The sequence below is a fragment of the Hippocampus comes genome, unplaced genomic scaffold (genome assembly GCF_001891065.2).
Source record: "Hippocampus comes isolate QL1 unplaced genomic scaffold, H_comes_QL1_v1.1 scaffold249, whole genome shotgun sequence".
Taxonomy (NCBI): Eukaryota; Metazoa; Chordata; class Actinopteri; order Syngnathiformes; family Syngnathidae; genus Hippocampus; species Hippocampus comes.
In genome coordinates, this window is record NW_017805035.1 from 531,777 (window position 1) to 547,308 (window position 15,532).

At 42.1% G+C, this 15,532-nt stretch overlaps 1 protein-coding gene across 4 annotated transcripts; it reads right to left on the minus strand.

Moving 5' to 3' along the window:
• Positions 1-10,860: 10,860 nt before the first annotated feature.
• Positions 10,861-14,362, minus strand: LOC109512209 (protein S100-A1-like). Of its 4 annotated transcripts, none has more exons than XM_019863777.1 (3): positions 14,218-14,362; positions 12,245-12,279; positions 10,861-11,204 (listed from the first exon to the last, which is right to left on the minus strand). In XM_019863777.1, exons 1-3 carry the CDS (start codon positions 14,262-14,264, stop codon positions 10,924-10,926), a joined length of 363 nt encoding a protein of 120 aa, XP_019719336.1. In that variant the 5' UTR covers positions 14,265-14,362; the 3' UTR covers positions 10,861-10,923. The 4 variants fall into 4 exon arrangements, with proteins under 4 accessions (XP_019719336.1, XP_019719337.1, XP_019719335.1 ...); XM_019863778.1 differs by having other exon boundaries at positions 12,211-12,279; positions 14,218-14,287; XM_019863776.1 differs by lacking the exon at positions 14,218-14,362 and adding an exon at positions 12,370-12,392 and having other exon boundaries at positions 12,211-12,279.
• Between the last annotated feature and the right edge of the window lie 1,170 nt (positions 14,363-15,532).

Sequence of the window (15,532 nt, forward strand, 5' to 3'; positions counted from 1 at the left end):
CTGTTGATTTCATGCTAGCTATTTACTCGATGTTTATATCACCGTTTCTGATGTTGTATTTATGGTATTAAGTGCTCTTTGCTGTTTCAATCTGAGTCATTTGTTGATAACATTTCAAGAAGTCATTGAATCATCCAGACTCAAGAGTTTGGCTCGCTGTTCATCTCCAAAGTATGTTTGACATTGAGAAGTGAACTCATACAACACTGTTTGTACGATTTTGAAAAATAACGCAATTACAATTTTTTTTCTCAAAGATCTGAAATGTAACCCCTACAAGGGAAGGGGGATTCCTGTACAGCAAATCAACATTCCCCATTGAAATAAAATGAAATCCCATTGACCCAACTCCACAATGTTTTTGTTACATGATGCAAACAAGAAAAAATGCTCATCCATTCAATCCATATATGTAAAATATTTAGCCTTAACCCTTTTAAGCGCAAGTGAGCATCATCATGCGTTACCATCTCTGACCATCGTCCTCAGGGCGAGAAGGGAAAGTCACAGCAAACAGGAAGTAGGGCAGACGTGAAAATCAGACAGGAAGTCAGGAGAGAAAACAACATGAGAGCAGCAGGACTTTGGTCATGTGACCACAAGATGCGGCGTGACGCCACATAGCGCGCACGCACACACACACACACACACACACACACACACACACACACACACACAGGAAGTTGACCAACAACTGCTTTTGCAATTATTTGACTAGTGCCAGTGCCACTGTAAACAAAGCAACACTTTTGCTGAGATCTATCTATCTATCTATCTATCAATTCACAATTTGAACTAGCATAAGAGTGTTAACCACGGTTACCGTGACAAACAATGATATCAAAGCACACACAACTTTCTTCTTCGCAACTGCGCTAAATGCCGAACGGGAGCGTGAAACCAACAATTGGTCGGTCGGACATGTGAGCTGCCTGCTGAGCGCCGTCCACTTGTGACTCGCGTAAATGACATTACGGATATTTCCTGATTTATGAGTGCGCCAACTTAGATGTTTTTTTTTTTTTCTGGGTATAAACAACACGAAATTTGAATTAACACTACAACCTGTTCACCTGACTCACATTTGGCTTCTGATATGTTAAACACTACTGATTTTCATTCGTTTGATATGCGACACGCTACATCATTATTTTTTACCTGACATGACTGATATGTGAAACACTACAACATTTTAGAGGGACAGATAACTACAGAGTGAGCCAGTGATTTTGAACTGACCCGATATGCAACGTACGACAACATTTTGACCTGACTGATGTCTGATATTTCAAGCACTACTGCATTGCCAGTTGACTTTGTGATATGTGACCCACTATTACACATGCACACGCACACTGTCGCTTTAAACTCAATTTTTGGCTTTTCAATATGCATATTTCCTGTTTATGCTCACAAACACCGGGATCAGAAAACACAACAATGCTTCCTGGTCGCGATGGGGACCGTCGCCCCGCCCTCTCCGACTCCCTGCCCGCCTGCCTCGGCCCTGGGGGCCGTCCAGGTTAACTTCTCAAGAGTTTGTTTTGAAGTCAAGATGAAAGTGTAACGATGTTGGTGATGCGCTCAGGTGCGGGAAAAAAAAAAAAGCGGACGGTGTAACAACCCAAAAAGATTGTCAGTTGTTGAGGAGCACGTAGGAGGTAATTAATGTGAGGATGTTTGTGTGTCTGCAGGATCTCGCAGCGACAAAACATGAAAACCACACCAGAGCCGTTAAGTGACTGTCTCCTCTTCTGTTATTTATAGGACTGTTTCTTAGATACACACACACACACACACACACACACACGCACGCACACACTGCCGCGCGCACGCGAGTGAGTGGGCGTATGCGCTGGACTGCCATGTGTGAAAGTACGAGTTTCTCATGGATTGTAATTTTATTTTAATTCATCTTCAAAATGACATCATGGCCCCGTTCATCATTTTTACGGCCCCTCTCAAGGTCCCATGTTGTTGTTTCTCATATATAAGGGGTGCCAATATGTCGATCGCAATCGACTGGTAGCTCCCAAGTCCATCCCGAGGGGTGTCGAGGGGGGAAAAAAAACCCAACCCCAAACATTTGTGTGTCTGTGTGCATGTTATTACGATGATATATTTTTGTGTTCATGGACACTGCGCCCTGAGCATCGTATCAGTCTCACTTTCACAAAAAAATATTTAAAAAATAAATTAAATAAAAAAGCAGGTCACCTTTAAACTACGGGATCGCGTGACCTGCATCACCGGAAGTTGTTCGCGGTCAACAGTCTAGAATTGCAGCTTGCGATCAGAGATGTTGTGCGATATCTTTTATTGTTATTATTATTCTCGTTCAGGACAATTCACCGAGGGCATGGGCAAAGAATGGGAATCTGGAATGCCACGAGAAGCATTTTAAAACGGTCGTGGCTGTTGCTCATCATGGCGTGTATGTGCGTGCGTATGCGCTCGTGTGCGGTAACGGGTCGATTGCAGAGGTTGGTTGATCGAAAAGTAGATTTTGATCAAAAAAGGTTGGGCCCCTTGTCCGACGTGTGTGCCGTGTAAGCAAACTGAACCTGCTGTGTGTGTGTGTGTGTATGTGTGTGTTTCTGCCGTGGAAATGAGGTGACCAATCATTTCCCAACATTGTGAGCTTTTGACTTTCTCGTGTAGTGTGAGAACTGTGCGACACACACGCGCAACACGGCACAACACAATGTATCCATTCTTTTGTGCGTACAAGTGCCATATCCTTCCTTGGGTTTTTTCCGACAGTGGCTTGTTTTCATCCATGAATCCAGCACCTGCGCTACTGCACAATGACACACACACACACACACACACATACACACACACACACACACGCACACACAGAAAACACGTAAAAACACGTTCATGTGTGCTCACATTTGACAATGGTATAGTGTTTCACATAACAGATATTGGTTCCGTTTTAGTGGGCGTCGTTATCGACATCTGTCAGGTAAAAATGTTGCGCATCACATTTCAGACAGCAAGTGAAAATGCCGGAGCGTTTCACATTTGGATGTTAATTTCCGTGAAAGTGAAGTGTAAATTAGAAATAACATGGAAAGTATATGACGTCAGTCAGGTGAAAATCTCGTGTTTTCACGCATCATATATCAGTCAAATATTGCAGCGTTTCATATATCAGACATCACTCAAATTAAAACGTAGTGTTTCACATAACGGTGGTAAATTGGGGGAAAATGTTACATTACTGATTTCATATCAGTCTGAAAGTGATGGAATAAGTGACGTCATAGACAAAAATGTAGCGTTTCACATAATGCACATCAGTCAGATGAAAAATCTTTGTTTTTTTTTCTATTGGATGCTAGCCGGGTAAAAATGTGACAGTATGTCATTTCACATTTGATATGTCACACGTCACTCGTCAGGCCATATAACACATGTTTTAATTTGTGAAATTATTGACATCAATCACATAAAAATGTAGTGCGTCACATATCAGACAGCAAGTGCAAATGCTGTGTAGCCTTTCACATATGGGTGTTAGTTGGGGAAAAGTGTCTCATAGAGTATAAATTAAATACAATGCCTAGCACTTATGACACCAGTCAGGTGAAAATCTAGTGTTTCACACATCGTATATCAATCAAATATTGTAGCCTGTCACATATCAGACATCACCCAACTTCACCCTTTTATGCATCCGGTAACCTGATAATATGATAAGCTGTCCTCTGAAGTAACCGCTGTCCCTGAAAGTGTTAAAATGTAGCGTTTCACCTAACACACATTACTCAGATGAAAATGTCGTCTTTTGTTTATCACATGCCAGTCAATGTAAAAATGCGGAAGTCTTGTCATATCACACATCACTCAGTTGACCATACGCTGTTTCACATGTCACACCTCAATCACTCTTTATTCAGGTGAAAATGTTGCAGTGTTCCGTATCCGACATCAGTCCGCTGAAAAGAAAATGCTTCATATATGACGTCCGTGAGGGGAAAATGTTGTGTGTAACAAAATCGCATCACTCACGCACAAATGTTGTACCGATTCACATAAGAGAGCTCAGTCTGATGAAAACTGAGTTTTTCGCATATGTCAGATGCCAGTCAGGTGAAAATGTCGGCGCGGGTCATGTGGAAAATCATTCATGCCGCCGCACACGACGACACAAGGGGTTCTCCCGCATGGGGATGTTTACGTTCTGGAGTCTACCCACTTGCCGTCTCTCCCAAAATGTGGGCATATGTTAGACTGAAAAAGAAAAAAAAAATGCCAGCGATGGTCCGAAAAATGGGGAAATAAGGAGTCGTGCAAGTCTTGAGGATGATCAGCAACAGATGTCCGATAGCAACACACACAGCATGTGACTGCTTTTAACAAAAGTGTGTTCGTGTGTGTGTGCGTGTGTGTGTGTGTGTGTGTGTGTGTGTGTGTGTGTGTGTGTGTGTGTGTAGCTGTTAGTGTGTCTGCATTGTCTGTTGCGCGTTGTGTTTTTGTGTTTTTATGTTTTTCGATTGTGTTTTGTGTGTGTGTGTGTGTGTGTGTGTGTGTGTGTTTGTTGTTTGTGTGCCTGTGTTGTGTAAATCTCTGTGTGGGGTTGATGTGTTTGTTTTTTGGGTGTTTGTTCTTCCAGTGTGTGCTTTTTGTGTTTGTGCGCATTTTTTCTTTTAAATCTGTGTGTATGCTGTTCATTTCTTCATATGTTTGTGTATTGTTTGTCTGTTTTAGGATTCTTGGGAGTGTGTGAGCGCTCGCCCGTGTGTGTGTGTGTGTGTGTGTGTGTGTGTGTGTGTGTGTGTGTGTGTGTGTGTGTGTGAGAGAAACTGTGTGATATGTAAAGGGGGGTTGGACGGAGGATTTCCTGATTTGTTTGTTCCTCTCACACACTTTTCTTCCTGGTCTGGGCTGGATTTAGACTTCCTGTTCCAGAGTTATTCTCAGAGCACTGACACATACATACACACACACACACACACACACACACACACACACACACACGCGGAAATGCAGATGGCGGGGCTGTCTGTCTGTTTCCACACACTTTTACTGAGTCTTCATTAGATCTTGATCAAATTGTGCTGCGGTGCATTGAGATATGAGTGACACGCCTTAAGTGTTTACAATGACAGATTTTTTTGCTTTGACTTGCGAGTACAAACTTGACGTACAAGCACTTGTATGGGTGCCGTGAACTCAACTCAATTCACAATAAGCAGTAGTTTGGCAAATACGTAACAGTACGGGGTGGGGGAGGGGAACGCTAGTAGTTCATTGTCAAACTAAACATCAAACTAAAGTTGACAGTTTGGCAAATACGTAACAATACGGGGTGGGGGAGGGGAACGCTAGTATCAGTTGAAGTTCATTGTCAAACTAAACATCAAACTAAAGTTGAAGTTGACTGAAAATTTTAACTAAGAGAATCAGACTTTGTGGGTTTAAAACATGGCTGCCCTCGAAATCTTTTTGGGTGCAATCATGAAGTTCACAATCAACATTTATCTAATGAAATGACAAACATGTTTTTTAAAAAAAAATCATTATATGCATCATAGTCACCAAAGATGCAAATTAGTAAATACATTCATGTGTGCAAATTGCTACCAATGTGTTTTGCTCGTCAAGCAGTTTTGCTCAGACTGACCAATCAGAAAATGCTGACATCAGGACATGAGGGCCAAAAAGAAACACTCAAATAGCCAAGACTAAGTTCCATTGGGCCTGCACAGCTGATTCTGAAAGCGGATAAAATTCACATGGTAACAAAGAGAGGCTGAAATGTGATTGGATTAAAAAAGAAAATCTAACATGCACTGATATGTACTGCAAGCAGTGCAGACAAGAGGCACACTACAGAATGAAGAGAATAATTACATTGAACAAATATTGGAATTGAACCTGTAGATGTAGGTCAGTACTTTTGATGGCGTACACAGGCACGCGTACACGCGCACACTAACGCGCCCACTAACGCACTTCCTAGAATTGAACCTGTAGATGTCGGTCAGTACTTCTGATGGCGTACACAGGCAGGCGCACGTGCACGCGCACACTAACGCGCCCACTAACGCACTTCCTCACAAATTCTACTCCCGAGTGTACGTGTGCGTGCGTGTGTACGTTTGTGTGTGTGCGTGTGTGTGTGTGTGTGAGAGCCGGTTCTCAGGCCCACCGGTACTTCCTCCTCTTCTTCTTGTTCTCCTTCTCGTTCTTCTTTTGTCGTTTGTTCCCCGGCGCAGCTGCTGAGCAGACAGGAAACAGATGCTCACAGCGTCGCTCTTCCATTTCTCTTTCCCGCCTCTCTCCTTTTTCCCCCACCTTCATTCTCTTCACTTCCTCCTTTTCTCACCATCTTTCTCCCTTTCCATTCTGCTGGAAGACAAAACTTCCATTTCTCCTTGTTTATTCATCGTCTTTCCGTTTTTGCACTTCTTCCGGTCTTTGGATGTTAGCGAGGTGTTCCGAATACAGTGACAAGGTCGGACTACATAAACGAAGAGGAAGAAAAGAAATTGAGTGACAATGTGACGCAGGGTGAATGAAGGAAAATCCCCGTCCAGAACACAGGCTCTGTAACAGAGTGTGTCGCTGCCTAGTGGTTAAAATTAGAACTGCGTCACCTATCACAACGACAAAAAACGCATTTATTTTTCTTCAACGGTAATTTTTGTGTTTGTTATAGTCAATCAGCTACGATTGCAGCATGTTAGTCATTTTTCAGGATTTATTTTGGATCCCCAAAACAGGATAATGGACAATCACAGTAACATCATGAAAACTGAATGTTTAAAACTTCATAAGCCTGTCCTGGTTTTTTAACTAACCCCTTTCATACAGTCTATATCCTGCCAAATTCACCGATCGCTTTCAAAAGCATCTATCCCATATCGGTGACACGAGACAAAAAAAAAAGACTTTCTACTAACACATAGTAAACCTTGAAAGTGCGTGGAGGTCAACGGCGATTGGCCGCAGGTGGCAGGAGGCCCCGCCCTCTTTATCGCTGACCTCTGTCAGGGTTTTTTTAACGGCGTGGTGGCCGGGTCACGGCCGGGTCGCCTCACAGGCCTTAACGACTTCCTCCCATCCCAATAAAGACGAGATGTGTTGTGATGTGTCGTGATGAATGAGAGCGGCGCTGTCCGATGACCAGCAGGTAACCCCGAACACGGCAAAGCTGAGGATGAAGATGACAAAAGAGGAAAATTCCGAATTTAAAGGTTTTCATTTTCATCCCATAAAAACCTTCTCTCAGCAATTTTTTGTTTAATTCTGAAAAAAAATACAAACATTTTTAGAGTTCCTTTGTATCTTTTTTTGGTATTTAAATCCAATAGAGCATTTATCTCCAAAATTTGGTGAGTTTTGTTTTCACAAGAAATGAGCATGCAAATTCAAATGATTTTATTTTAGTCTTATCTGAAAAACATCTCAAAATTTTTACATCATTTTAGTTTTTACAAGTAAAGCATGTATCTAAAATTTTGTCAATAGTTGTTGTTTCTATGTAAAAAAAAATCTCTTCAAAATATTTTTGCATTACGATCATAAATACATGCATAGACAAGTTTTTATGTTTTTTTGGTTTTTATTTTAATAAAACGACCTGAACTTTTCTGAAATATATTTGTACTTTTTGAGATGAAAAACCATGTATCACATAATTGTTATAGATATGTTGGTGTTTTACAAAAAAATTGTCTTAATATTTTTAGATATACTTTTTATTTTTACCACCCCAAAAAACCTTCTTTTTTGTCTATATTATTTGCTTTTATCCACAAAACGGGTATCTTTTTATTTTTATGTTTCATTCCAAAAGCACATGCAACATTTTTTCACACGTACGTATATTTATCCGAAAATGCATGGATCTCCAAAATGTTGCTATGAACTACGAAAAAAACCAAAAATATGGCATGTAACAGCATTTTATTTTGAAGTTTTCTTATTTACTCTCAAATATGCTTGTTTCACCAAATTTGTAGGAGCGTTGCGACCCACAGATGACTACCATGCAATCCACCACCACACCAAAACACACAGCACCACGAAGGCCTGCTAAGCAGAAGCCAAGGTTTACATAGATAACATGATCTTCAATGACAACAAGAGGAGCTTCATAACGACGTAGCACTCTGACGTGACGTTTGTTTGATGCAAAGTTGGGAATGAGGATGACGATGACGTTGATGAGTTGTCATGTTCTCTTGTGCTTCCAATAAGAGAAAGAAAGAACTCCGCAGCTCCAGTTTAATCTACAACTGTCCCCTGTGTGTGTTTGTGAGGGTGTGCGTGTGTGTAAAATTTCACCGTGTGTCGAAATACATCTCCAATGACGCTATTGATTTTAGGCTCTCAAACGAGACTTGGATTCATTTGACACTTTTGGAGGAAGATGGGGCTGATGGGCGGGGCATATGGGGGTGTGACTTTGAGTGACAGGCGGCGTAATGTGGCGCCCGCTTAGCCTCCGTGTCCCCTCGTCAACTTCCCCTGCCCGGATCCGCTTTCTGGGGGTCACAGTTCACCCATTAGGATGCCCCTCGGTGCCTGATAACGCATATACTCTGTGTGTGTGTGTGTGTGTGTGTGTGTGTGTGTGTGTGTGTGTGTGTGTGTGTGTGTGTGTGTGTGGGCGCATGTCCGTATGTGCATGTATGTGTGTGGGCAAAGACTGATGGTGGCTGTCAGGCCTCTCAACCCCTACTGACAGTGCATGGGTTCGAAAACACACACACACACACACACACACACACACACACACACACACACGCACACACTTTGTGGAGCCTCAGGGGCTTGGTTGTCCTCGCGTTGGCCCATCCAGGCAGCGGTCGTGCTGATGACAGAGAAGTGTGGCTGCTCAGTTTCATTCACACACTCAATCAATCATTTCATTAATCAATGTAAATAAATTTCATCTCTTCATCTCTTTTTGTTCAAATCACTTTTTAAAATTCTGTACACCACATTGTGATTGTGTGCGCCACGTCCAGTTTCTCGTCATAAGTTGGAGGGCGCTCGCTGTCTCTTGGTCAATGCCGAAAAACTGAGCTCATCATGTTTGTTACAAACAAACTAAGTTTGACACTTTGGCAAGCCGTTTGATGGATGTAATTTACGTGCGTCCAGGTCACGGCGTTCGTGTGACATGACACTTCGCCGGAATCGTACGTTGCTGTCGTACTCTTAATGTCAACGATTTGCTAATAGTGGAAGTTGTAAAGTTGCACCATGTTTCGGTGATGATGACTCACGCCGCAAGGTTTTGATTAGCTTAGAATACACATAGAAGTGCAAAGGCCGATTCCACCGTGACGATGTGTGTAAGGGGCTCTCACGTTGATGATTTTGATGGAATGATTGGGGTTCTCCCGGTGAAGGACTCCAGCTGCCGGCTGAGGAAACAGGAAGGAGGTTGAAATCTACGATAAGAAGTCAATGTTGTCTGACGTTCGGGATTAGCATTTCACCCCTCAGGAGAAGGTTAATGGTCCACAGCAGCCGGCCGCATTCCTACGTGGCGGACTTTGACGCAGCCTCACCTGTGTTTGGAGTTGGTGCGTTTTTTTTTTTGCCATCCTGCGAGGGAGATTTGCGTTTGGGTGGAGAGCAAACGGGACCCCAGGATAAGGAAGGCGCGAGGTAAACATTGACCCGAGCGCTATCGCACGCTTGTCCGCATCCCATCTTTCACGACTAGGCGAAAACTGTGCAAATAACTTGGATGCGTTGATAACTCTCTTTCACGCGGAGTATCGTCTGATAACGGCCGCAGCCCTGTGGGCCCAGCTAGTTTTGCCATATATTCCTTTGTTAGTTTTTTTGTTGTTTTTTTTGCTTTTATTTTTTTACAAAGTCAAAGATTTGATTGCTGTTGGCAAAAAAAGACAGCATCAACATCGTCATGATAGCGAGAACACAAAGCAAAAATTTAAAAGAGACAGGACCTTTTCACAATTTGAAAATTCAGCAACATGGTGTGTTAGTGGTTTGCATGTCTGCCTCGTGGATTTGATTTTATTTTTTTTACAATTTTTTTGCATCCAACCAAATTCTACTTGAACTGGTTCGCATTGTGTCGCACATCCGCTCCTTGAAAGTAACTCTGGATCTTCACCCAGCCGAGCCACCAGGTCAGAGAAACTCAGTATGGGGGCTGGTTAGTTGCTAAATTAGTTGTCTGGTGATGTCACAAAGACACGCGTGCGCTTAATTCTGTTAAAATGTTTGTGGGAATCAACATAAGCGTTTTGTGTTCAGAAACAACTTTTTGATCAACTTTGTCTTTAGTAGCTGGTCTTAGCGCACACACTTTGCAACATCAGGATATTGAACTCGGGAGCATATTTCCTGTTCGTGTCGACACCATGCAGTCGCGTTTACCATGTGAGACTGAGCCTGTCGCCATGTTGGCAAACATGCGAGACGAAGGAACACATGACTTGGCACATCATCTGCCTGCTATACTTGGTTGGGAAATACATGGGAAGGACCTTCTTGCTTTTTGTGGACTGTGTGTGCGTGTGTACAAAAATCTTCCGAGTCATCTTAGTCTTTGTCGCCATCTCCTGGTCAGTTAACGTCACTGACCAAGATTCTTCAAATCAAAAACACATCGTCGCATTACTAAATTTTATTCTCCTGCTTTTCTACTCATGTTCTTTTCATGCCATCTAGCTCACGAGAAGTCGAGTCATTTTAGTCTTTGTCGCCATCTCCTGGTCAGTTGTTGCACTGACCAAGAATCTTCAAATCAAAAACACATCGTCGCAGAACTAAATCTTATTCTCCTGCTTTTCTACTCATGTTCTTTTCATGCCATCTAGCTCACGAGAAGCACGACGACATGGAAAACAGACTTTGGACAGTTTTAACAACTTTATTATGATGCAGAAAACAAACAACTTCACATTTTCTTCTTTTCGTTTAGTTCTTGCAGGAGCCTTCAAAGAATTCATTACAGGCCACGGTGAGCGCCGCCACCAGAACTACAAACTCCTGAAAGTCGAGTTGCTGGTCGGAAAGTCGACCCCTAAATTGTCTTACAGCCATGAAGTCTGTGAGCTCCTCCTGCAGGAGCGTCTTGAGCTCGGCTTTGCTCAGCTTGTGCTTGTCGCCTTCTTTGGACGAGTACGAGTGGAAAATGGTGATGAGGCCTTCGATGGACTTTTCTAGCTGACGGCTCATTTTGTCAACACGCTCGGTACCTGCAACACACAAACACACAATTGAGCACAAACCGGCAGAGGATGAACAGCAAACTGTCACCGCAATCGCCAAGCCGCAGATGCCATTTTAATTTCAAACTTGCATCCCAAACTGGACATGTGAATCTTTAAAAGATGAGAATGAAGCAGCTATTGTAAATCCATTGTGTCTTTTTCCACACAATAACAGATGACATCAGCGCCAGTGTCTGGGGCAGAGCATAAAATTGTTGCCAAGTGAGTGTCAAATGTTAAATTCCCCACCCTTGTCCAAAATTTCTGCGCTTGCCTTTCACACAAGTTCCGTTTTGCCTCTGATACTCCCCCCGCCCCAAAAATGGCGGGGAGAAGATCCTGCCCCCATCTAACTCCAGTTATTACCGCAACATCTATGATTCTACTAAATTAGCATGAGGCTAGCATTAGCATGAACCTAGCATACTTTCACGAGACTAAATAAAATGGTTTGTTTTAACATTTGCGTTGAGAGCCACATTGTTCAATTATTTTTGTTTTGTGGGACAGTTTTACAGTCTGGGGGTGACAAATGAACAGCGCGAGAGAGGGGCGTGTCAAGGTCATTTTTGTGGAGGACCACATCGTAGTTGTGATTTCCTTCAGAGCGCCCTTATGACTGTGATCGCAAATAAATTTATGATGGCCTCATTTTACATGTGCACAACAAAATGAGCTTTGAAAGCAGAGGGCAGTAAAAAAAAAAGCTCAATTATTTATCCATTTATTTTAAAAGGGGGTATTAGTGTTAAATATAAATAAAATGGTGAAAAAAAAGTGGGGGAGGGATAAAATTACAGTTATATTAAAAAAATATTTCTAAGAGCTCTCGCAATTGCAGATTTTCACAGATGGATGTGGAACGCATCCTTGGAGACAAATGCGGGTTCACTGTATTCCCTTTCACACAGGCACCACCCAGCCTCTGAAACTACCTCTGAAGCTGAGAAATTGCCGAGCCGCCATTCACTCCCCCACCCCGTGTCGGTACCTTTCACACAGAATCCAACGAAGTGGAATATTACCGCGACTGCATGCTTTCGCACAGCAACACAGCATCCTGGAATCAGACAATTACATGACGTCAGCGTCCCATTGTCCAATGGCGAAATTTTTTTTCCAAGCTTAAGCCAGGTGTTAAACGTCACACCTATTTCCTGGATTTCCACCATTCCTTTCAATCCAGGCGCCATACCACCTTGAATGTATTGCTTATCTTTCACACTGCAAACCAGCACAGGAAAAACAGGGCTTTGATGGACAGTGCCAAAGTGCAACCAATCAGATGGTTCTGTTCTCACTCGTGATGCATGCATACCAATGTCCCGGTGTAAATGCTCCGATACTATGCCACAGATACCAATTTGCCAGCCTGACACCTTCCAGGCAGGTGGAGTAAGAACCATGTAAGACGTGCAGAGGTACTTTTAGGTTAACAGGGATGACATCACTGCCCACTAACCCCTTGACCAGAGCTGAGCAGAGAAGACCGTTACTCAAGAAACTCTGTGCTTGACAGACAACCTGCTGCCAGAACTTGCAGGGTGGTTGATTCCATCGACATATGAGAAGAACTCATCATCTATTTTGCAGGGTGACTGTAAATTGTGCTCTACAAAAAAATGGAAAACGAAAGTCTTCTCGGATTGGTGACGGAAGCGTAAGCATTGGGCCGTCTGGCAAGTTCCTGGGGCCCCGCCCCAACCGAAGCAAGTCACGAGGCCTTCGGGCAACGGGGCACGTCGAGCAAAGAGAAATAAGCAACGGTGTCCTTCAGGTGTCCTGCCATAAATTTCAGTTTGTAACTACGGCCTGACCGATACGGATTATTATTATTTATTTATTTATGTTTTGAGGCCTCAAAATAACATCAATGCATTTGTCAATTATATGCGGATTTGCGCAATTCAGGGCCAGCCTGATTCCTGTTCTATCTTTCAGAAAACTGTGTTTTTTTAACAATACTAAAATAAAACCATTCGTCACAACTGCAAGACGTAATGGTATTATCAAATATCTCAGGATTCAAACTGTCTAAAGAGGAATATAAATAGTGGTATCAATTCTTCTTACAGCAACGCGGTTTCCTAAGAGACATTTTCTCCACTGGTTGGCACCGAGTGACACCTGAGACGCTACAACGTAGGGGGCGGTGGTGAGGAGTCACATCACCTCAGAATAATAGAATGGAAAACCAGCAAAGTGAACCCCATGCTGAGCAGCCTGGACACCCCCGGAAGATTTCAATTCACTTTCAGCTCCTTACATATTTCATGAAGGTGCAGAGCAGTGGTGGGAAGTAAAGAACAATTACTTTTAGTCAACTTGAGATTTTTTTTTTTCCAGTCAATCTGTAGCTTGAGTATTTAGTTTTTTTTCAACCGAAAACTGAAAACATTTCGTTGAATCGGCCAACTTAAAATGTTTGCGAAGTTTGGTGCCCGGCAATTTTGAGTTCACCCAACATTTTTTTGGAACAGTGCAACCTTTGACATTCAAAAAAAATCTCTGACAAAAAAACAAACACACCTGTATTTTGTCAGCACGGTACTCCAGGACATGAGCAAAAAAAAGGGATTCAAAAGTTAACACCCAACACTCACTTTTCCCACTCTCTGTTGCGTTGAAAGCAATTCTATCATCACACCAGACTGGTGTGGACTTGATGTAATAATCCCAGGCTGTTTCTCTTTGTGTCAGCACAGGTAAAATAAATGCACACATCTTCTTTGATTCTAAATGTGGCTATTTTCGGAAATGTCTATGTGAAATAGGCTTACGTTTCTATTAAAGTTTAGACTGCGTTGAAATCTATTCCAATTTGTTAATTTGTATTAAAGAAGTTGGGAGAATTAAGAGAGAAGCCAATCCTGTGACCTCCAACAAATAACACAAGCTCAAATGAAACAAATTCACAACACTCTAAGTGTTTTGAAATTCCATAAAAAAAGGGTTATTCTATTATTTTACCTGAAGAAAAAAAGAGATCCAAACTCACCTGACCGCGAAGTTAACAAGCTGAAGGGCGTCCAGCTGGCATCTCATCGCTTGTGAACTCTTTCCACCGGAACCTGATTAATCTTTGGAGTGACAACGGCGACCCCTTTGGCCGTTTGTGGTACGACACGTCAGCGAAGCAGCGCAGATGAATGGAAGGGAGAGGACACTTTCAGTTCACGACCTCGGAACGTCTTTTTCCACTTAAAAACACGTCGACAGTTACATTTATTCTGATGTCACTGGAGACGCTGCTGCTGTGCTTCCTTCGGTACACTCAATTTCAGTAGTGACTACTGCTAGACGAAGCTAGCGTGGAGATAAGGACTTACGTGGAAAGTAAGAAACTTTCGATCAGACATCAGACATAGAAAGTACAAGTATTTATCGACTGCTAGTTTCTTTAAAAATTGATTAACTATTAGCTCCACCTCGGTGCTAATTAAGATAACCATGGTTGGCGATAGCAATATAGGCATAGTGTTCCTTGGCCAAAGCTTAAACTTTTTAAATATTTTTGACACATCTGGTTAAAGGTTGGTGCCGCCCACCACAGTACATTAGGCAACACGTTCAGTTTGTGTATTTAAATATTAATTCATTTACTTGGGATCAGCAATAACACATATTCCGGCGATATGTTCTGCAAGTATAATTTTCCTAACATGAAGAAAGTGTTGAATTTTAAAATAGGTCAAAATGCGCCAATTTCTTGCCAACTTCTTAATACCAATACATAAAGCAATCCCAGAGTTAAATTTAAACATTTGCCATTCAAACATAGCAAAACCAATTAAGAGGTCAAAATCTGAGCCTTCATGCTGGCCAGAGCACAAGCAACTAGGCCAAAAATGAGTGGGCAAATTGATCAGTTTCTATTAAATTTGGCACAATCACAGAAAGCTATATGATTCAGTTTAACATAGGGATTTGAAAGAATATTTTATCACCTTTGATGTTTTTGAGGGACATTTATCATCTGTAAATTTTGGCATGCAAATATGTAGCCATCAGTGTGTTGGACAATGTGGTAGAAAATCTATATTATTTTTCAAACTGCATTGCTTTTCAAGGTAGTACAAAGTCTTTAGGGGTGCATTTTTTTTTGTTTTTGATTTTTTTGACCTTGAGCTAGACATACAACTCACCACATTGTTTTATACACATTTTTTATTCAAGAAGACAGTAAAAAAAAAAAATAAAATGTCCAGCATTTTACAATTATTCGTTAAGGTAGGCCTGCAGTGCGCTTCTGTTCAGGATCCTTAAACGACTGACACTTATAAAGACGTCTATGATTTTGTAAACAGTACTTC